This window comes from Podarcis raffonei, chromosome 16, assembly GCF_027172205.1.
Source record: "Podarcis raffonei isolate rPodRaf1 chromosome 16, rPodRaf1.pri, whole genome shotgun sequence".
Lineage (NCBI taxonomy): Eukaryota > Metazoa > Chordata > Lepidosauria > Squamata > Lacertidae > Podarcis > Podarcis raffonei.
The window spans coordinates 29391810-29413490 of NC_070617.1; the positions used below are offsets into that span (position 1 = coordinate 29391810).

A 21681-nucleotide genomic window follows, 5' to 3' on the forward strand; every position below is an offset into this window, starting at 1 on the left:
GCTCTACAGATCCTACCCTGTTGGTCCTGTTACTGTCCAAGCTTTCCCTTCCTAGCGATACAACTTCTGCTCCCCAGTGCTGTGAAAATGGGGCACCAAAGGGTGGAAGCTCTCCTTGCAAAGGGAGCCTCTGTGCCCCACCATGCGGTCTATTTTTTGGGGGGGAGGGATGGTTCTTAACTCTGCACCTCACTCAGCATCACGCTTAGCCTGGCCCAGCCCAGCCAGCAACAACTGCAGCATCACATCCCAAGGTCTTTAAATGCACAGAGCTGGATGTTCCTTGTCCTGTAGTGGCTCTGCAACTCTGCTTTCTTGAGCGTCTCAAGTTCGTGCAAGCGTTCCCAGGACTGCGAGAAATCGTCGGGTCCCTCGCCGCAGCCCCCAACTGGCGGGACGCTGGGGTACCCTGGATGCGTCATCAGCTCAATGGTTACAGTTCTGGTTTCTTGATCTGAGCGTGACGGCGAGCCAGGAGGAATGGAGGAATCTTCTTCCGGCAGGTAAGTCGCTGTAGCGTTATCAATGGCCCCCAAGATGTTGGCAATGGACATGTTTTTGCCCATGGTGCTAAGGCCTATATATATATCTGGCCACCTGTGAAAGGAGGAAGATGAGCGTTTAATCGCACAAGCAGTGCTGAAGGAGCAAGCATTTTCCACCCCCTGGTTTTTTTGCCCAATCATGAAATGCAACCTATTTGGAGCGAAATATTGTAATTTTGAGATTGCCGTGGTGCCAGAACCTTCCTGCTCTGTAACGTGCACAGTCAGTAGGAGGGGGGAATTGGAATTCATCTTCGAGCTGTCAGTTGATTAATGGAATCTTGGTTAATTAATCACATCAGTTTTACTTGGCTGATTAGTAGCTCACTGATCATGGCTGCCAGACTTCAGTCTCCTGGGATGGCATTGCTGAGGCTGCAATATACATGGGAGTGCCTTCTCACGATGCTGGGGAGAGGGGAAGGTGGAGAACCTTGTGCCTTCCAGATGTTCTGGCCTACAATTCCCATAATATACATCATCATTATTATTATACAATTCAAGGTAAAGGTAAAGGGACCCCCCCGACCATTAGGTCCAGTCATGGCCGACTCTGGGGTTGTGGCGCTCATCTCGCTTTATTGGCCGAGGGAGCCGGCGTACAGCTTCTGGGTCATGTGGCCAGCATGACTAAGCCGCTTCTGACGAACCAGAGCAGTGCACGGAAACGCCATTTACCTTCCCGCCGGAGCGGTACCTATTTATCTACTTGCACTTTGACGTGCTTTCGAACTGCTAGGTTGGCAGGAGCAGGGACCGAGCAACGGGAGCTCACCCCGTTGCGGGGATTCGAACTGCCAACCTTCTGATCGGCAAGTCCTAGGCTCTGTGGTTTAACCCACAGCGGCACCTGCATCCCTCCTATTAAACAATTAATTGTACATTTATTCAGAATCCAATTAAAACAATTTCATTTAATTAATTCAACAAAACAGATAGACATGATCTAGTGATACCAGCTTTTTTTATTTTATTTTTTACACCTCCAGTGCCCACCCCCACCCCCCTCTGCCCCCTTGCCTATTAGCGGCACCCTAGGTAATCTCAGCCACCTCAAGGGGGCGGTACTGCCCAATGTTTTAGAGGAAGAACGCTTTTGTTGTTGCAGAATCTTAGAGAAAGGGAATACCTATTTGGGGATGATGTTTGCCATTTGCAATATTTGCAAGAATTTATATTTTTGGGGGTGGGGTGGGGGGAAATCAGTTGTGCAATTAGCCTCTGCACCCTTTCACCCAAACAGAAGGCTCTCTCTATAAGACACACCAAGCCTTCTAGAGGCACTATGACTATTCTGCTTATGAAATCTTGGGTTTCGGACACATGACTCTTCTTCCCCAGTCTTCCACTTTAGTAACAGTTATCATTTGAGTTGTTTTAACTTGCTGGCCAGTGACTCTCTCGTCTCCCTACTCTTATTTTGGCTTGTTTTTTAAAAATGATTGTATCTTGCTTTTATAATAATCGTATTTTAGCCATTTTTAAAAATGCTGGACTATGGCCGTAATAAACGGAAACTCTCTTTAAGGAACTCGGTGAGCTGGAAACTACGGGAACCGAGATGAAAGCCAAGCACTGGCAAAAACCAGAGTTGTTTCCCAAGTGCAGGTTGCTCACCTTATTCTGTGTTTCCTAAACACATCCACTGTGTTTAGGGAGTCCTTCTCCACGCCCAGGTAAAAGGCCATTAAGTGTGGGTCTATCCAATCGCAGCGGGGAAGGTCTGGTTCGATGGGGACTCGAGTATAGGTGATCCCGTAATCCTCCAGCACCTGTGCAAATACGTTTCTGATCTCTGGAAGAGAAAAGGTTACTAGGAAGTCCCTCTCCAAGGAAGTAAAGGCACCCCTGACCATTAGGTCCAGTCGTGGCCGACTCTGGGGTTGCGGCGCTCATCTCGCTTTATTGGCCGAGGGAGCCGGCGTACAGTTTCTGGGTCATGTGGCCAGCATGACTAAGCTGCTTCTGGCAAACCAGAGCAGTGCACGAAAATGCCATTTAACTTCCCGCCGGAGTGGTACCTACTTATCTACTTGCACTGCCGTGCTTTTCGAACTGCTAGGCTGGCAGGAGCAGGGACCGAGCAACGGGAGCTCACCCTGTTGCGGGGATTCGAACTGCCGACCTTCTGATCGGCAAGCCCTAGGCCCTGTGGTTTAACCCACAGTGCCACCCGCACCCCTTCTCCAAGGAAGTACAGGCCTTTAAAAAAGAGAGCATATTTTCTTTTGAGTCCAAGTCCATTACCGGCTCTGCTCTCTTGCTCCTGGCCGATTCAATTCCCTAGGAAGAGGAACCGACTGTGAAACCCCTCTGTAGCTCTGTGAGGGGAATAGGGGCCTCCTAACAGCTCTCAGCACCCTTAACAAACTACAGCTCCTAGAATTCTCTGGGGGGAAGCTACGGCTGTTTGTAAATTCTTGGAGAACCAGTGTGGTGCAGTGGTTAGAGCAGGGTAGTCCAATGCATGGCTCAAGGGCCACATGAAGCCCTCAAGACTTGGAAACATTTGATGCCTGCCCACCCCACCCCCCGGCAAACCCCCTTCTCGAAGCCAGTTAAGCAGGTGCTGGGCTTTGGGAAGGGTCCGACAGGGTCTGAGAGGCCTCCCTCCTCCTTCCCAAAGCCCTGCCAGCACCCCACAATTTACTAATTTTTACATCCGTAAGATATCAAAGGCTTCCCCTTCTTCTCTTTCCATGGTTCATTTTACATACCATAAATCCCTGCATATTTTACAAAAAAACTATACCATTCAGTATTCCATTATCGCATCCGTCAGAACTTATTTACACTGTTGAATTCATCTTATTGCTGCCAGCGCTTTCAGCTGTGCACAATGATTTCCCATATATCCGATAAACCTTTCCCAGTCTTCAACGTTATGTTCTTCTTGTACTCTTATTCTATATCATTTTGTACCATGGCAGAACAGCTTGTAATATCCTGAAGGCAGCGCCCTGGGTGTGGGGGTGGATAGGGCAGGAATACAGAGAACCACTGCGGGTGAACTGCAGACTGAATGGGAACAGAAAGAGCTCCTCTTGGGATGGGTGTGAGTGACATGGAACTGGAACCAGATCCATTCTTAAACCAGCTTCCCAAGCGCCGAGACTGCGGCACTGCCGGGGACTGCGAGAGACAAGGCTGGGACCTCCCTGCTCTCCAATTGTGACTGGAGCACCTGCTCTTTGAGCTGGCGAAACAACAAAATAGACTCCCAATAGATTCTCGCAACAACAGCAGCGAGAATGTTGGTGGCCAGTTACTGGAAAGGAAATAATTCCCCAACAAAATGGGCATGGTTAAGAAAATTATGCGAGTATCTGGAGTTAGCCAAATTGACGGACGTAATAAGGCCTAAATATAAAACTATGGTACAGAAACAATGGGGATGCTTAAATGAATATTTACACAAACGGGGCTCAAATACAAAAGTTTGGTTGTGCTTAGACTAACCTTGTGAAGAATACAGAGAATGCAAAGAATTGATGGATTACGAATGAACTTAAAGAAAGGAAGTGATTGAAGAACAGGTGTTAAGGTGAACTGGATAACCAAGAGGCATGTTGTGAATGCGGTGGAAGTCTGTTATAATATTTTAACTAGGATTTATATACTGAAAATGTTTGAAATATAAATTTGGTATTTTGGTTATGGAAAGTATTTTTTCTCTTCTTTCTTTTTCTTGTTTCTTTTGATCTCATCTTTCATCCCTTTTCTTTTCTAATCTACATTTTGAAAAATGCGTAGATAAATGTTTTTATGTCTTTATGTATTGTTCAGTATTGTTTCTATTTCTTTTCCCCCCCCTTTTATTTTCTTGTAACATTCAATAAAATTTAATAAAGACGTATTTAAAAAAGGGGGGGGAGAAATAGACTCCCACCAGGCTTAAGGCAACCTTAGCAGGGCAGGTAACCTGACCCGAGGCAGCTGCCTGCAAACTGTGAGCTCAAGCCCCGGGGAGGTGTGGGAGAAAGGGGTGGCTTCCAGTCCTTCAGTGTCATAGAGCCGCCATCATCTAAGGCATGTGGGAGGGGAGGCTGTGTCCTTACGGCTAGAGTGGGAACCGGCCTTGAGTCCAGAAGCCTGTCTGTGTGGTCCTTGGCACTCTCTCCCCAGGGCTTGTCTCCTTTCCAAGCCCAAGCGCCCTCTCCCCAGACCACGGCCTTTCTTCCCTGTTTCTGCCTGACTAGAGACGCAGGCGGTGCTGTGGTCTAAACCACGGAGCCTCTTGGGCTTGCCGATGAGAAGGTTGGCAGTTCAAATCCCATCAACACCATGGGGTGAGCTCCCGTTGCTCTGTCCCAGCTCCTGCCAACCTGGCAGTTCGAAAGCACGCCTGTGCAAGTAGATAAATAGGTACCACTGTGGCGGGAAGGTAAATGGCGTTTCCGTAAGCTCTGGTTTCCGTTGCACCAGAAGTGGTTTAGTCCCGCTGGCCATATGACCCGGAAAGCTGTCTGCGGACAAACACTGGCTCCCTAGGCCTGAAGGGGAGATGAGCGCCGCAACTCCATACAGTGGTACCTCCGGTTAAGAATTTAATTCATTCCGGAGGTCCTTTCTTAACCTGAAACTGTTCTTAACCTGAGGTACCACTTTAGCTAATGGGGCCTCCCGCTGCTGCTGTGCCACTGCGCGATTTCTGTTCTCATCCTGAAGTTCTTCTTTCTGGGTTAGCGGAGTCTGTAACCTGAAGCGTCTGTAACCCGAGGTACCACTGTAGTCACTTTGACTGCACCATAGCTGTCAACGTTTCCCTTTTTTAAAGGGAAATTCCCTTATTCCGAATAGGATTCCTCACAAGAAAAGGGAAAAGTTGACAGCTATAGACTGCACTTAACTGTCCAGGAGTCTTTTACCTTTTTTTACCTTTGCCTGACTGGAATGTGCCCTGGAACTTGGACCAGGCCTCTTGCTCACCTGAATGGAGGGGAGAGGGTGTGTGCGGAAAGATAAAAATCCGGACGTGTGGCCCCGCAGGGTGGAAAAGGTGTCTCATCCTTGCCTAAGGTGTGGATTTGCCTTACCTGGGAGGACGTGAACATGCTGGTGTCCGTCCATGTGTTGAGGCAGGTGACCTGTGAGCTCACGGAACAAGTCAACCTGCGCAGTTAGTTCGTGTTTCACCTGGGAATGTAAAAGGAAAGGAAGGCAGGTGAGGAGAGTTACCATGTATATGAAGAAGACGCCCTTAATTTAGAAAATGAAAACAAAAAACAAGTGAGGAAGCAGGACCAGATGGAGATGTTCAGAGGCCCTAAGCACTGGAAATTTATATAAATTAATAACTTATTTTCTTATACGCCACCCATCTGACTGGGCTGCCGCAGCCACTCTAGGCAACTTCCAGCAAAAGTACAGGAACAACAACATCAAACGTTAAAACTTTCACCAAACAGAAAAACACCTACAGAAAAAATTATATAATTATTCTTTCAGATTTGCCAGGAAGGCATTCCACAGAGAGGGCGCCACTACCAAGAAGGCCCTCTGCCTGGTTCCCTGTAACTTGGCTTCTCGCAGTGAGGGAACTGCCTACGAAATACTACATAATTATTTAACTCTTTCAGATCTGCCCGGAAGGCGTTCTACAGAGAGGGTGCCACTACCAAGAAGGCCCTCTGCCTGGTTCCCTGTAACTTCACTTTTCACGGTGAGAGAACCACCACAAGGCCCTCACTGGTGGACCTGAGGGTCTGGGCTGAACGAAGGGGGTAGAGACGCTACTTCAGGTATAGAGGGCCCCCAACCCTGTAAGTAATTCAAAATAAGAACAATACTAAATAAAATCTTATTTGAGATGACACAAAACTTCCATGTACGCTGAAATGTGCATGCATGCGCATGGTCCACCTATCTCACCATGGTTCGACACCAAGGATCTCCCAAACCTGGCCCAACAGACCTCCCCACTGTCCTGTAAAGGTGTTTTGGGGTAGCCTTGCTCACCTGCCCCTACACCTGATGTCAGACATAATGTCAGGTGTGGGCAGGTAAGGTCAAAGAAAGCTTAAAGTGGGCTTTAGTTATTAACCTTCTGCCTAAGTTTAATGGTGGTCTTGTAAGGTAATAAAAGCATCCTGGGAAATGATATACAATGAGATGGAAAAAATGTTGAAATTAACTTTTGGAAAAAAACAAAAAAAACCAACAGAGGCTTTTTAATCAGGAATTATAGGTGCAGATATTCGAAGGGAGCAGAAAAGACTTTTTATGTATGCCATGACAGCCGTCCAGATGTTATTAGCCCAAAGATGGAAAGAAGATAAAGTCCCTACCAGAGAAGAATGGCAAATCAAATTGTTGGACTATGCCGAAATGGCAAAACTGACCAGGAAGCTCAGGACTCAAGAAGACCAGAACTTTAACAAAGAATTGGGGGGGGGGGATATAATTTATCTTGGAGACCATTGGAAGAAGATGAAAACACTAACCAGATTACAATAACACTTGTAATGTAGCAATGGAGACAATGGGATGATGTAAAATAAGGATTATTGGAAAAGATGCAGTAGAAAAGAATAGAATCTGCAAATGTGGAAACGTATGATGGTATTGTTATAATTTTATACTTGCAAAACCAAATAAAAACTATTTCAAATAATAATAATAATAATAAGTGCCACATGGTTTCTCCCACAGTAGAGATCACCAGGGCTAGCAAGAAAAGACCTGTATGCGTATCTTCCTACCTCAGACATGTTCAGGAGACCATCAGCTAACGCTCTCCGGATGCCCATCTTTCCGTGGAAAAACCCTTCTTCGTTGAGCAATGTGGACTTCGCTTTCAACGCCGGGCAAACAGGAGAGCCCTCAGAAAGGTTGGCATGGAGCCCTATTGGAATGTGATACCTAGGGAGGATATATTTCAAAATGCCAGTTAATTTCCAGCTCTCACTAACACACCACGTTCCTGTGACTGATGGGTTTGCAGGGAGAGACTGTATTGTGTCTTTCAGCACAGAGGCTCATTAGTTCCTAAACATCCTTGCAAGATGGGTAAGAAATACCTCTGTTTTCTTCAGAGCTACACTTAACATCATAGACAGTACTTCCCTACATTTAAAATTGAGGTTTTCCAGCAAAAAAACAAAACCAAGACCCAATGTTTTGGGTATTTTGGACTTCTCAACATTTTCACATGAAGGCATTGTTTAGTACAGTGGTACCTCGGGTTCAGTACTGGTACTTAATTCGTTCCGGAGGTCCTTTCTTAACCTGAAACTGTTCTTAACTGAAGCACCACTTTAGCTAATGGGGCCTCCTGCTGCTGCTGCTGTGCCGCCGAAGCCCGATTCCTGTTCTCATCCTGAAGCAAAGTTCTTAACCTGAAGCACTATTTCTGGGTTAGCGGAGTGTGTAACCTGAAGCGTATGTAACCTGAAGCTTATGTAACCTGAGGTACCACTGTACTAGAAGTGTGATATTGGAAACACTTCAATATGAACTTGTTGACCCTGGAGAAATCTCTGATACCTGTGGCTGTTTGTGTACTTTTGAACTACAGTGGTACCTCAGGTTAAGTACTTAATTGGTTCCGGAGGTCTGTACTTAACCTGAAACTGTTCTTAACCTGAAGCACCACTTTAGCTAATGGGACCTCCCGCTGCCGCTGTGCCACTGTCACACGATTTCTGTTCTCATCCTGAAGCAAAGTTCTTAACCTGAAGCACTATTTCTGGGTTAGCGGAGTGTGTAACCTGAAGCGTATGTAACCTGAAGCTTATGTAACCTGAGGTACCACTGTATAAACCTGTAGTGTTGGGGATTAAAAGCAGGACAACAACAAAAAGTCGATTAACGTGAGGCTTTGTGGCGCAGAATGTGCCCTTGGACTCCACTTGTGCTTTATCGATTGCCTGGATGGGAGAACAGAGAGGGGCCTGTGAGTGTGAAGAAATCAGCCCACTGCACAAAGGTAAAAAGGTATTGCTCCACCCACTTTTGCCTTTGGCTCCACCCAGCACCGGCCCTGGGAAGGTCGTCTAGGATGGAATGCGGACCTCAGACTGCAAAAAAAAAGCCCTTCACGGCCTAGGACCCTCGTACCTACGGGACCGCCTCTCCCGGTATGCCCCACGGAGAGCCTCAAGGTCCATAAAAAGCAACACCCTAGTGGTCCCGGGCTCTAAGGAAGTTAGATTAGCTTCAAGCAGAGCCAGGGCCTTCTCAACATTGGCTCCGGCCTGGTGGAACGCTCTGCCTCATGAGACCAGGGCCCTGCAGGATCTGATTTCTTTCCGCAGGGCTTGTAAGGCAGAGTTGTTCCGCCTGGCCTTTGGCTTGGAATCAACTTGATCCCCTTCCCCTCTTTCTTTTTTCCTTTCTCCTCCTGTGATGAAGCTGCATTTTAATATTTTAATGTTTCAATATTTTAATGTTGTATTTCAATCTTGTTTTTAAGTTATATTCATTCAACTTGTTTTTATTACAGTGGTACCTCAGGTTGCATACACTTCAGGTTACATACGCTTCATGTTACAGACTCCGCTAACCCAGAAATAGTGCTTCAGGTTAAGAACTTTGCTTCAGGATGAGAACAGAAATTGTGCTCCGGTGGCGCGGCAGCAGCAGGAGGCCCCATTAGCTAAAGTGGTGCTTCAGGTTAAGAACAGTTTCAGGTTAAGAACAGAGCTCCGGTACGAATTAAGTACTTAACCCAAGATACCACTGTATTGCTTGTTAGCCGCCCTGAGCCCGGCCTTGGCTGGGTATAAATAATAATTGTTGTTGTTGTTGTTGTTGTTGTTGTTGTTGTTGTTGTTGTTATTATTATTATTATTATTATTATTATTATTATTATTATTATTATTTTAAAAGCTTCCCGACCTTGGCAACCACCTGGTCCAGTTCATTTTTTTTATTTTGCAGGATATGCTTAGGGGCCAAATCGGGCACTTAGCCTCCCCTGGTTTAAAGGACAGCTCAAGATAAAGGCAGGTTATCAGAGGAGGCTTTGCCCTTAGAGAAAAAACAACAGAGTATTTATTTCAAACCAGCCCAGGCTTCTAATTTATGTAATAGGCCCGAGGATGAAGGAAACCCTCCGTAGGTGGCCGATAACCCAGGAATATTTATAGCAGCAAACGCCCACGCAGGGACAATCCTTTTAGTCAGCAGAGACGGTTAAAAGGATTAAGATGTTGGCTTCCAACGACTATATTTATCAGAGGAGTAAGCAAAAAAAGTGTGACCCAGATCTGAGCTGCTTTCTTAAACCGAGGCTACGGGACCTCCAGGTGCTGACGTAACAAGGTTAAGCTCGCATCCACTGTGCGATACCTCGCATGCGTAAGTGCTGGCAGGAATTGTTAATTACTCACGCATAACCTAATTAAGTGTCTAAGGCAGGATCTGCATATGTTCTCTGGCTCCCTGCATTAGAGTCTCAAGGTAGGAAAAGCCAAAAGAGGGGGCCGGCGTGCTGGGAAGGAAAACCAGCCCCTCAGAGTGGCTGAGATAGTGCACAAAAGCTGCCGCCACTCCGAAGGCTCTGACCTGGATTCGAAGAAGCCGTTTCAGACTGGAGTCACGCGGCCTCGTGGGCCGGACTCAGCAGGGCTTGTAACCAGAAACGGGGCCAGGTGTTTTCTATATTTACAAAAAGTGTGCCGGTAAAGGACGTCGGCTCCGCAGGCTGCTTTCAAAAAGAGGAGAGCATCGAAAAAGGCCGTGGGTGGCACTCAAGGTTCAATCTCCAGCCCTAAAATAGCAGAGCTTTATTAGCTGTTGTTACAGTGGTAGCTCGGGTTACATATGCTTCAGGTTACAGACTCCGCTAACCCAGAAATAGTACCTCGGGTTAAGAACTTTGCTTCAGGGTGAGAACAGAAATCGTGCTCCATCAGCGCGGCAGCAGCAGGAGGCCCCATTAGCTAAAGTGGTGCTTCAGGTTAAGAACAGTTTCAGGTTAAGAACAGAGCTCCGGAATGAATTACCGTATTTTTCGCTCTATAGGACGCACCGGACCATAGGAAGGGGAGAACAGGAAAAGAAAAAAAATTCTCCCCCTCTCTGCTCAGCGCCTCTTTAGTGAAGTGGCAGAAGAAACGGAGCCCCTTCCGTTTCTCCTCCCGCTTCGCTGAAGGAGCACTGCGCAGAGAGGTAAAACTGTGCAGCACCTCTCCAGCGAAGCGAAGCCTGGAGAGCGAGAGGGATCGGTGTGCACCGACTTCTCTCGCTCTCCAGGCGGCTATCAGCAAGCCTTTCTGCGCTTCGGAGTCTGCGCGTTGCTATCGCTGAAGCCAAGGAGCCTGCATTCCCTCCATAGGACGCACACACATTTCCCCTTCATTTTTGTGTCTTACAGAGCGAAAAATATGGTAAGTACTTAACCCGAGGTACCACTATATTTGTCGTTATTACCCTTGTTATTCTTACTATTATTTTGGCCTTGCACATATGTGTCTCAAGGTGGTGTACAATAAAAGCAGCTTAAAAATCAGTTTAAAAACAATACAAAAAAACCAAATCACACACACACACACAAAGGTACCCATGGCAGAGACCTATTCATTCAACTGGAAAAGCATGTCAGAACATAGCTTCAAAGTGTAGACTGTGAGCCCCTATTATATCTCAAAAGGGATGTTATTTCACAGATCAGGAGTAGCCGCACTAAAAGCACTGCACTTAGTTGTGCATAACAGGCTCCTGAGACCTTTGAAACTTGCATGTGAAGCACTCTCTGCAGATTGCAGAGTTGTACTGTGTATATAAGCGACAAGGCAGTGATAGGAATCTGCCTTATTCTGAGCCAGACCAATGATCCATCTAGCCCAGTGTTGTCTGCACTGACTGGAAGCAGAACTCTGGGTGTTGCCTTTAAGGTAAATCCATTATTTTCTGTGCACATACACAGGCAACTGATATGGACTACTCCCATATCATCTTTCAAGGTGACTTAAGTTGTGTTTTCCCTGAATAATAATAATAATAATAATAATAATAATAATAATAATAATAATATATTATTTATACCCCGCCCATCTGGCTGAGTTTCCCCAGCCACTTTGGGCAGCTCCCAATCAAGTATTAAAAACAATACAGCATTAAATATTAAAAACTTCCCTGAACAGGGCTGCCTTCAGATGTCTTTTAAAGATAGCATAGCTACTTATTTCCTTCACATCTGAAGGGAGCGCTTTCCACAGGGCGGGCGCCACTACCGAGAAGGCCCTCTGTCTGGTTCCCTGTAACCTCACTTCTCACAATGAGGGAACCGCCAGAAGGCCCTCGGTGCTGGATCTCAGTGTCCAGGCTGAACGATGGGGGTGAAGACGCTCCTTCAGGTATACAGGACCGAGGCCGTTTAGGGCTTTAAAGGTCAGCACCAACACTTTGAATTGTGCTCGGAAATGTACTGGGAAGTTCCATTGCAAGTAGCAGATCTTGCACAACATTCTCTCGAAACGGGAGCCCCTTGTCTTCTCGGTGTTCCTAAACGCTTAGCTTTGGAGCATACGGAACTAGTCCTCAGTGCTCTTCTTGCGCCAGAGCGACCCTGAGAGCCTATCCTCAGTGGCCGACACTCCTCCTTTCACTCTGATAGGCGCCAGTCAGCACAAAGAGGGGAGAAGGCTTCTTTCTCAGTGGTTAAAAAGCTGCTTCCCATGTTCCCATCTTCACGTGGCAGAACTCTGAAGCTCTGAAGCCTTTTCACTCACCTTGGATCTACGGAAGCTGTCCAATCATAGTTCTTAAGGCAAATTTTCTCTGTACCACCCTCTGTCCCAAATGCATCATTGCACCTTAGAGGCTAATCTTAGAATTACGGATCTGGTGTAGGACACTTAACTATTGGCTTCGCCTAAACTCAAATCCCCCTGGTCTAATGTCCCTAGTGCTGTAAGATTGTCACAAGAGCGCCTGGACTAAAACTGTCTGTCAAAAACTTCACTCTTGTGATTTATCACCACAACAGCTACTCACTTTGGGTTTTAGTAAAGCAAACGGTCTAATTTGTCAGCGCCTAAATGATATCGAGCGTCAGAACAACTTGGCCACAATAAGGAAATTTTGCCCATGGTATGACTATTTTGCACCTTCCCATTTCGACTCTCTGGCACCCTCTCTGCATCACCTAGCAATTTCAAAATATAGAAGCGCTTTTACTCTCTCGAGATTGAATGTATTGCCCTCGGCTGTACTCAAGGGGCCATTCCAACAGATTCCACACAAAAAATGCTTATGTCCCTGTGGAGATGGCAGTACCAAATTGATGTCTTGCACTATTTATAATGATTTGAGGAATGAGATTATCACCCCTCTTTTATTGTCCATTCCGGGTCGCCCAGCCACTGCCACAGTGTCCTTTCTCTTGGCAGATCAAGATGAGCAGGTGACAGCAAAGGTTGCAAGGTTTTTAGCTGGGGCAATCAGAATAAGATCCACTACTTGACTATTGATTCAAAACCCTAAAACGTATTTTATATAATTGACTTTTTATTTCTATTCTTTGTATATCGTATTGCTGTTTTACTGCTGTGACTGATGCAAATAAAGATTCATTCATTCTGAAGCCTTTTAACTGGGGATGCCAGGATTTGAGGCCAGGACCTCCTCTGCACAAAGCACGGGCTCCACCACCGAGCCAGTGGTCATGCTCGATCTCATGTGTGACAGGGCTTTGTGAAACAGGCGCCTGTGTGAAAGCAAGAGACAGAAAGCAAGGGAGCTCTCACCTCCTCGCCAGTTGTGCCGCATCGGACGCAGCGCTGCCGTTCACCAGGAGGGACACGTTGGACACGCCGCCGGAGAGAAAAGACTCCACGATGCCTTGGTTTCTTCTTGGGCAGTAGCCAAAGTCATCGCCGGTGACTATGAGCTTCACTGCTGCTCTGGGCATCCTTAGGAGTCAGCCCTGGAAGTGGGGGCGGGGGGAGAGAATGCAAGAGGAAGTCTTGAATAAATCGCACAAGAATCAAGCCCGCCAGAGGGCCCTCAGGAAATGTAAGGACAGGTCTGGAGCAGATGAAAGCATGAGTCAGCGTTGGCTACAGCTGTTGCCACAGCACAGAAGTGAACAATCTAGGTGCCGGCTTCCATAATTGCTAGTATCACCTACCCATCCTCCGGGGAGGTGTAGAAAGCAAGTTTATTTTGCTATTCGAGGAAGGAAGAAAGGAAGGGCACGTCTGTATGCAAAGTTACTCAACAGGATTAGCCTGGCCTCGCTTTCTCACACACACCCCTCCCTCCAGATTAAAAGGTCAACAGGTTTAAAAATTCCTGCAACAGAGTGAAGAGTTAGGTGCTTCCTGCTAAAAACCGACACATTCACTGGGTGTGGGTGATCATTGCAGAGGGGCAGTTAGGCCAAATCCCACTTAAAGGTAAGGGTACCCCTGCCCGTACAGGCCAGTCGTGTCCGATTCTAGGGTTGCGCGCTCATCTCGCTTAAGAGGCCGTGAGCCGGCACCGTCCGAAGACACTTCCGGGTCACCAGGCCAGCGTGACGAAGCTGCTCCGGCGAACCAGCACCAGCGCAGCACACAGAAACGCCGTTTACCTTCCTGCTGTAAAGCGGTACCTATTTATCTACTTGCACTTTGATGTGCTTTCGAACTGCTAGGTGGGCAGGAGCTGGGACCGAACAACGGGAGCTCACCCCGTGGCGGGGATTCGAACCGCCGACCTTATGATCAGCAAGTCCAACAGCCAGTGTGGTGTAGTGATTACAGCATCGGACTAGGACCTGGGAGACCAGAGTTCGAATCCTCACATGGCCATGAAGCTCACTGTGAACCAGTCTCTCTCTCTCCCCCCTCTCTCCACCTAGCTTACCTTTGTCGGAAGCATAAAAACCCAGCATGCATTCTGCAGCATTCGAACCATAATACAGTAAGGCGCAATATAAGAAAGGAAAGAAGCAATAGAAAAAGACAACTAAAAGCCAATAGCTGCCTGGAGAGCTCAGTTGGTTAGAGCACGGTGCTGTTAACGTCAAGGTTGCAGGTTCGATCCCCGTATGGGACAACGGCATACAATCCCTTCCAACTCTTTAAATTCTATGATCCTGTGAAGGCTAAAAGTGGACACTCTGCATACGAGGGCTTCGCAGGAGTGGGTAAATGGGTCCTGCCAAACGAAACCAACGTGAAGCTGGAGGGTTGGGGTTTGAGAATAAGGTCCTGTCCCACAATAAAAAAAATTGCACTGGGACTGAAGCTGCCTTAAAACTTCAGCAGTGGAGCAAAGGTTTCCCTTTTGCTGTATTGATTTCCCTTTCACCTCTCCGGCTTTCAGAACGGCTTAGAGCCCCTGTACCGCTCCTTCTTTCCCAAAGTAGGAAAGTCCGGCATTGCGGTGTGTTTGCCCAGCGTCTAGGGCGAATACAAAGAAGCCACTGAGACTCCTCCGTTCCATTTGCGGAAGGAATGAGCTGTACTTACGGGCATCCTGTTGAATCTGCTGAGGAGCAGAGATGAAGGAGACTGGTTTGTCAGGACCGGCGTGGTTTAACCGCTCAAGAGTGTGTTGCCTAAGATAGAAGGAGGCTGTCGAAAGCATAGTCTCGACTTCTGGAGGCGGGGATTGGCGTGGCCTGAGCAAATCTAGGCGCTTCTTTGCACAGTCATGTGGACTCTATAAGGAAGTAGCTAGAGAAGGCTTTGCCTTAACCTTCACGGGTGGCTGGGGCTCATGGGAGATGTAGTCCAAAACATCTGGATTCTAAGCAAGGGTTTCAAAAGGGCTCACAAATAAAAAGGAAATGGGTTAATTGACTGCTGGGACAGCTCAGTTGGTAAAGCAGGGGACTCTTAACCTCAGGGTCAGAAGTTCAAGTCCTATGCTGGGTAGAAGATTACTGCATTGCAGGGGGTTGGACTAGATGACCCTCATGGTCCCTTCCAACTCTACAATTATACCATAGTAAGAGCTTTGTAAGAGTAAGTAGGGACGCGGGTGGCGCTGTGGGTTAAACCACAGAGCCTAGGACTTGCCAATCAGAAGGTCGGCGGTTCGAATCCCTGCAACAGGGTGAGCTCCTGTTGCTCGGTCCCTGCTCCTGCCAACCTAGCAGTTCGAAAGCACGTCAAAGTGCAAGTAGATAAATAGGTACCACTCCAGCGGGAAGGTAAACGGTGTTTCCGTGCGCTGCTCTGGTTTGCCAGAAGCAGCTTAGTCATGCTGGCCACATGACCCGGAAGCTGTACGCCGGCTCCCTCGGCCAGGAAAGCGAGATGAGCGCTGCAACCCCAGAGTCGGCCACGACTGGACCTAATGGTCAGGGGTCCCTTTACCTTTAAGAGCTTTAAAAAAATAATAATCCAGATTTTAAAAACTGAAAGAGCAAAATGCCAGGGAAGGGTAGCAGCTCAGTGACAGAGCATCTGTTTGGAATTGTTTGTTTAATTATTAAATTTGTATTCTGCCCCTACGTCTGCAGGTCTTGGGGCAGTTCACAATAATAAAATTACAATATAAAAAACACAACATACATAATAAAAATAAGAACAAACCTCAAAATCCCCCCTCCCACAACACATTTTAAAAGCGCATTGGACGTCAATCTGCCAAAGGCCCGGTTAAAAAGGAATGTTTTTGCCTGGCGCCTAAAGGTGTATAATGAAGGTGCCAAGCGAACTTCCCTGGGGAGAGCATTCCACAGACGGGGAGCCACTGCAGAGAAGGCCCTGTTCTTGTGTTGCCACCCTCCAGACCTCTCGAGGAGGAGGCACGCAAAGAAGAGCCTCAGACGATGTTCGCAGGGTCCAGATAAGTTCATATGGACAAAAGCAGTCTTTGAAGTCCTGAGCAGTTTAAGGCTTTATAGCCCAAAACCAATACTTTGAATTGGGCCCGGAAACTAATTGGTAGCCAGTGCAATTGGGCCAGGATCAGTGTAATATGCTCAAACCTTCTTGCAACCTGGCAGCCAAATTTTGCAGCAGCTGAAGTTTCTGAACCATCTTCAGATGTGTAACACATTGCAGTAATCAAACCTAGAGGTTACCAGAGCATAGGCAACAGTAGTTAGGCTATCCCTGTCCAGATAGGGGCATAGCACAATTCAAAGCGTTGGTGCTGACCTTTAAAGCCCTAAACGGCCTCGGCCCAGTATACCTGAAGGAGCGTCTCCACCCCCATCGTTCTGCCCGAACACTGCGGTCCAGTGCCGAGGGCCTTCTGGCGGTTCCCTCATTGCGAGAAGCAAAGCTACAGGGAACTAGGCAGAGGGCTTTCTCGGTGGTGGTGCCCGCCCTGTGGAATGCCCTCCCACCAGATGTCAAAGAGATAAACAACTACCTGACTTCAGAAGACATCTTAAGGCAGCCCTGTTCAGGGAAGTTTTTAATGTATGACATATTAGTGTATTTTTGGTCTTTGTGGAAGCTGCCCAGAGTGGCTGGGGAAACTCAGCCAGATGGGCGGGGTACAAATAATAAATTATTATTATTATTATTATTATTATTATTATTATAGCTAGGCAACCAGCCGAAGGTGATGGAAGGCACTCCGGACCAATGAGACCACCTGAGCCTCGAGCGACAGCAAAGGATCCACTCCCAAGCTATGAACCTGCTCCTTCAGAGGAAGTGTAACCCCATCAAGAGCAGACAACCTCGAAGCCATCCGATCTAAGGAACCACCCACTAACAGTGCCTCAGTCTTATCTGGATTGAGCTTCAGTCTGTTGGCTCACATCCAGTCCATTATCGAGGCAAGACACCGGTTCAGCACTTCCACTGCCTCACCTGCAGATGTGAAGGAAAAGTAGAGCTCTCTTTGTCATTGCCATATTGCTGACAAGGTGCTCCAAAACTCCAGATGACCCCTCTCTGCATTTTCATGTAGATGTTGAACAACATACTGCAGGGGTGTCCAAACTTTTTTCAAAGAGGGCCAGATTTGATGAAGTGAAGGGCCGTGAGGGCCGACCATAGTTGTTGACCTTTTTTAGGATTGAAGTTCTTGAGGGGTTTTTTTTACGATTTTACCCCAGGAAATAAATTGCCACAGGGCCCGGATTAAAACGACCGGCAGGTCGGATTAGGCTCAAGAAATGGACTTTGGACATGCCTGGCCCAATCGCCTTCTAAATCCAGCCTGTGGACGGTCCGCGAATCAGCGTGTTTTTACATGAGTAGAATGTGTCCTTTTATTTAAAATGCATCTCTGGGTTACAGTGGTACCTCGGGTTACAGACGCTTCAGGTTACAGACTCTGATAACCCAGAAATAGTACCTTGGGTTAAGAACTTTGCTTCAGGATGAGAACAGAAATTGCACAATGGCGGTGCGGCGGCAGCGGGAGGCCCCATTTGCTAAATTGGTACCTCAGGTTAAGAACAGTTTCAGGTTAAGAACGGAATTAAGTACTTAACCCGAGGTACCACTGTATTTGTGGGGCCTACCTGGTGTTTTTACATGAGTAGAGTGTGTGCTGTTATTTAAATTGCATCCCTGGGTTATTTTGGGGGCATAGGAATTTGTTCCTTTTCCCCCTCAAAATATAGTCCAGTCCCCCACAAGGTCTGAGGGACAGTGGACCGGCCCCCTGCTGAAAAAGTTTGCTGCCCTCTGGCATAGGGGATAAAACTGAACCCTGAAGAACTCCACACTGAAGTCTCCACGGGGCTGAAGAGCCGTCCCCAAACATCACCTTTTGTAAACGTCTGTGCAAGTAGAACCGGACCCACCAAAAAGCAATTCTACCTACCCCTAACTCAGACAAGAATGCCATGGTTGACGGTATCAAAAGCCGCTGAGAAATTGAGGGCAATTAATGGGGACACGGGAGGCGCTGTGGGTTAAACCACAGAGCCTAGGACTTGCCGATCAGAAGGTCGGCGGTTCGAATCCCCGCGACGGGGTGAGCTCCCGTTGCTCAGTCCCTGCTCCTGCCAACCTAGCAGTTCGAAAGCACGTCAAAGTGCAAGCAGATAAATAGGTACCGCTTCAGTGGGAAGGTAAACGGCGTCTCCGTGCGCTGCTCTGGTTCGCCAGAAGCGGCTTTGTCATGCTGGCCACATGACCCAGAAGCTGTACGGCGGCTCCCTCGGCCAATAAAGCGAGATGAGCGCCGCAACCCCAGAGTTGGCCACGACTGGACCTAATGGTCAGGGGTCCCTTTACCTTTACCTAATGGGGACACATCACCCCCACCAGAGGTTATCATACAGGGCAACCCAAGCAGTTTCTGTGCCAAAACTGGGCCTAAACCCCGATTGATACATGCAAAAGGTTCAAGGTGCAACCTCTAATGGCATCTTCAAGTAGAGAAAGGACCCTGCCTGAAGTCCTGGAGAGCTGCTGCCAGTCCGTGTAAGCAGTGCTAAGCTAGATGTACCCAACAAGTCCGAGTCAGTGTAAGGAAGTGTCCTATTTTTCTTACAGCAGGCAAAAATAAAAATAAAATATTTTTTTCCCAGGCACAATTCAAGGTTTAAAGCCCTAAATCAGGGGGCTGGAAGCAAAGACAGCCCTCCCACTTTTTGAAACACACCGTTTCAGAAAATGAATTTGTAGCATAACGAACACACTGAGGCAAATTGAGTGACTGGAATGAATAGGATGCCATTCAAACCTAGAATGAAAGTGATCACTAATGTGTGTTTTTTTAGGTGACTCTTCCCTAAGAAGCTCATGCGCTTATGTCAAGAGCTCTTTGGCCATGTTAAAATTAGTATGCTAACCGTTTTCAGCGCTGTCACTTTCCCACCCCCAGCAAATACTATGTCCTATCTCAATAAAAAAATAATTTTCCAAGTAAAAGCTTTGAATTTGCTTGACTAATAACACTTGAAGCTCCTTAAATGGGCTTTGTTGATTTGAAATATTCAGCTCCAATTCTTTTCGCTACTGGAAAAGCTTCTGAGATTTACACAGCACATAAAATTCACATGGTGTTAATTTAATTGAACTGTTTGTAAGTTTTATTTACTTCATGCAAGTCAAACATCCTAAATCAGGTCTTAATTGATTTAGTTGCGGGGGAGGGGCGGGCGGATTCTGAAAAATGAACCAGCATCAATTTTCTCTCTCTTTCTCTGTCTGCAAATTGAAGATAATGCTTTTTTACCTCTGAGAAACTGGGCTTGGATCCACAAATGTTTTGCCGTAATATAATCATTTAGTCTTTAAGGTATTAACAAAAAACTTATTTTACTGTACCAAAAATCGAACACAGTCTGCAGTTTATTCACTGGGGCAATTCCAGGCCAGCACACCCCATTTCCTTACCATCATTATCAAAAGACGTTTTATATATTTGTATAGAGCTTTAATTCTATCAAGGTTTAATTGTTTTTTAACCCCCCCCCCCCCCGCTGTTCATAGTGGTTCTTATTGCCACCTGTGAGCCGCCTTGAGTCCCGTGGGAGGCCGAAAGGCATTGTATAAATGAACATATGATTAAAAATAACAGCCACCAGGAGGTCCCTGTTCCCAGCAACACCAAATAAAAGCACTTTAAAACCAATTGCAATCTCACAACTGATGTGCAATGCCTATGTATACACATAGATCTATAGATCTACAGCGCTCAAGTGTCAGAGTATAATCATTACCTCTCCCAAGTGAAGGTAAACAAGGAAAAAGATCGACCTCCCTATTTCACTTCCCCTGCTGGCCCCGATCCTCCCAGTCACTCCTCCTAAGCCCACCGGCCTCTCCACCCGCAAGTCTTTCCGCATCCAGCAGCATTCCTCTGCCCCCAAACGCAGGGCGCCATCGCAGATCGAGGAGATCCCAGCCTCTTCCTTTGCCCCCAAGGCGATCCACTTCTCCTTTCCACCTCCAGGCGCTTGATCCATATTTCGCAACGCTGCAAAGGCGGCTCAGCCTGGGAAGCCTTTTATGTCCCCGGCGCGAATTGCTCCCATCCCAGCCTAATGCAACGGTGCGATCCTGCGCGCTCCAGAGAGAGGGAAGCCCCAATGTTTGCAGCGGGTTTTTTTTTTTTTTTTTTTGCAGCACCTCATAAGGGATCCTGCAAAAAAGCGCAGCTAGTTGGCCAGCCCACCCCCGCAGCGACACCCCCCGAAGGGTAGGATCTGCAAGCGTGTGTGTGTGTGTGCCTCCTATATATATTTATTTTTGCAAAGGTCCAAGGAAGGACAAGGGAGAAGGGCCCGCTGGTCTCCCGTCCTCCCACCTCCCTGGAGATCCGAATCTCCCACGCAGCGGACCCCACAGGGGACTGCAAAGCTAGGGCGAGGACCCCCCCCCACCGCCCCACCACACTCCTAATCGCCGCCCACGTGTCCCAGGCTAACAGGAAAGGGGATCTCTTGCACTCACCCATGGTGGAACAATTGCAGCAACAGCAGCATCCATGATCCGCTTCCAGCAGCAGGAAGCTATTTGCAACCTGGGAGGGGGAAAGAATCGGCTTGGTCGGAGCGGGGCGGCAGCGCCCCCTGACGGCACAAAGCGGGGACGCGTTGGGATTTAAGGTGGGTTTTTTTCCCCCCGGGGGGGGGAGGCAAGCAGCTCGAATTAGTTTAAGGACCCCATCTCCAGCCCACGGAGCACATGGCTCCCTCCCCCTCGCCAACCCTCAAATAAATCCTGGGAACTGTAGTTCGCCCCTGCCAACGTGCTACGGCTCCCAGCACCCTTAGCTAACTAACCCAAATATTTGCTTCCAGTGTGGCGTAAGAGCCAATTCCTAGGGGCCGAGGTCCTTTCGCCCCCCCTATAATATTTGAGGGGGCTGCCCCCCTCAAATTGATGGGAATTACCATTCAAATCGTATAGTTAAAGCTATGGTTTTCCCAGTAGTGATGTTCAGAAGCGAGAGCTGGACCATCAAGAAGGCTGATCGCTGAAGAATGGATGCTTTTGAATTATGGTGCTGGAGGAGACTCTTGAGAGTCCCATGGACTGCAAGAAGATCAAACGTATCCATTCTTAAGGAAATCAGCCCTGAGTGCTCACTGGAAGGACAGATCCTGAAGCTGAGACTCCAATACTTTGGCCACCTCATGAGAAGAGAAGACTCCTTGGAAAAGACCCTGATGTTGGGAAAGATGGAGGGCACAAGGAGAAGAGGACGACAGAGGAAGAGATGCTTGGACAGTGTTCTTCAAGCTACCAGCATGAGTTTGACCAAACTGCGGGAGGCAGTGGAAGACAGGAGTGCCTGGTGTGCTCTGGTCCAGGGGGTCACAAAGAGTCGG

The 21681-nt window shown here is 47.6% G+C and overlaps 1 protein-coding gene across 3 annotated transcripts; it reads right to left on the reverse strand.

Moving 5' to 3' along the window:
- Window positions 1-166: 166 nt before the first annotated feature.
- YDJC (YdjC chitooligosaccharide deacetylase homolog) lies at window positions 167-20918 on the reverse strand. Of its 3 annotated transcripts, none has more exons than XM_053369285.1 (6): window positions 20801-20918; window positions 13238-13416; window positions 7247-7406; window positions 5582-5681; window positions 2163-2340; window positions 167-597 (listed from the first exon to the last, which is right to left on the reverse strand). In XM_053369285.1, the coding sequence occupies exons 2-6, from the start codon at window positions 13399-13401 to the stop codon at window positions 243-245; spliced, it is 957 nt and encodes a 318-aa protein (XP_053225260.1). In that variant the 5' UTR covers window positions 13402-13416; window positions 20801-20918; the 3' UTR covers window positions 167-242. The 3 variants fall into 3 exon arrangements, with proteins under 3 accessions (XP_053225260.1, XP_053225261.1, XP_053225263.1); XM_053369286.1 differs by lacking the exon at window positions 20801-20918 and adding an exon at window positions 20164-20314; XM_053369288.1 differs by lacking the exon at window positions 20801-20918 and adding an exon at window positions 14948-15438.
- Window positions 20919-21681: the final 763 nt, after the last annotated feature.

Coding starts and splice junctions, on each gene's coding strand:
- YDJC (XM_053369285.1), bottom strand. CDS start 13,401: ATGCCCAGAGCAGCAGTGAAGCTCATAGTCACCGGCGATGACTTTGGC. Junction 2,341..5,581: donor GCATGTTCACGTCCTCCCAG/GTAAGGCAAATC, acceptor TTTCTCTTCCAG/AGATCAGAAACGTATTTGCA. Junction 598..2,162: donor TTTAGGAAACACAGAATAAG/GTGAGCAACCTG, acceptor CTCCTTTCACAG/GTGGCCAGATATATATATAG.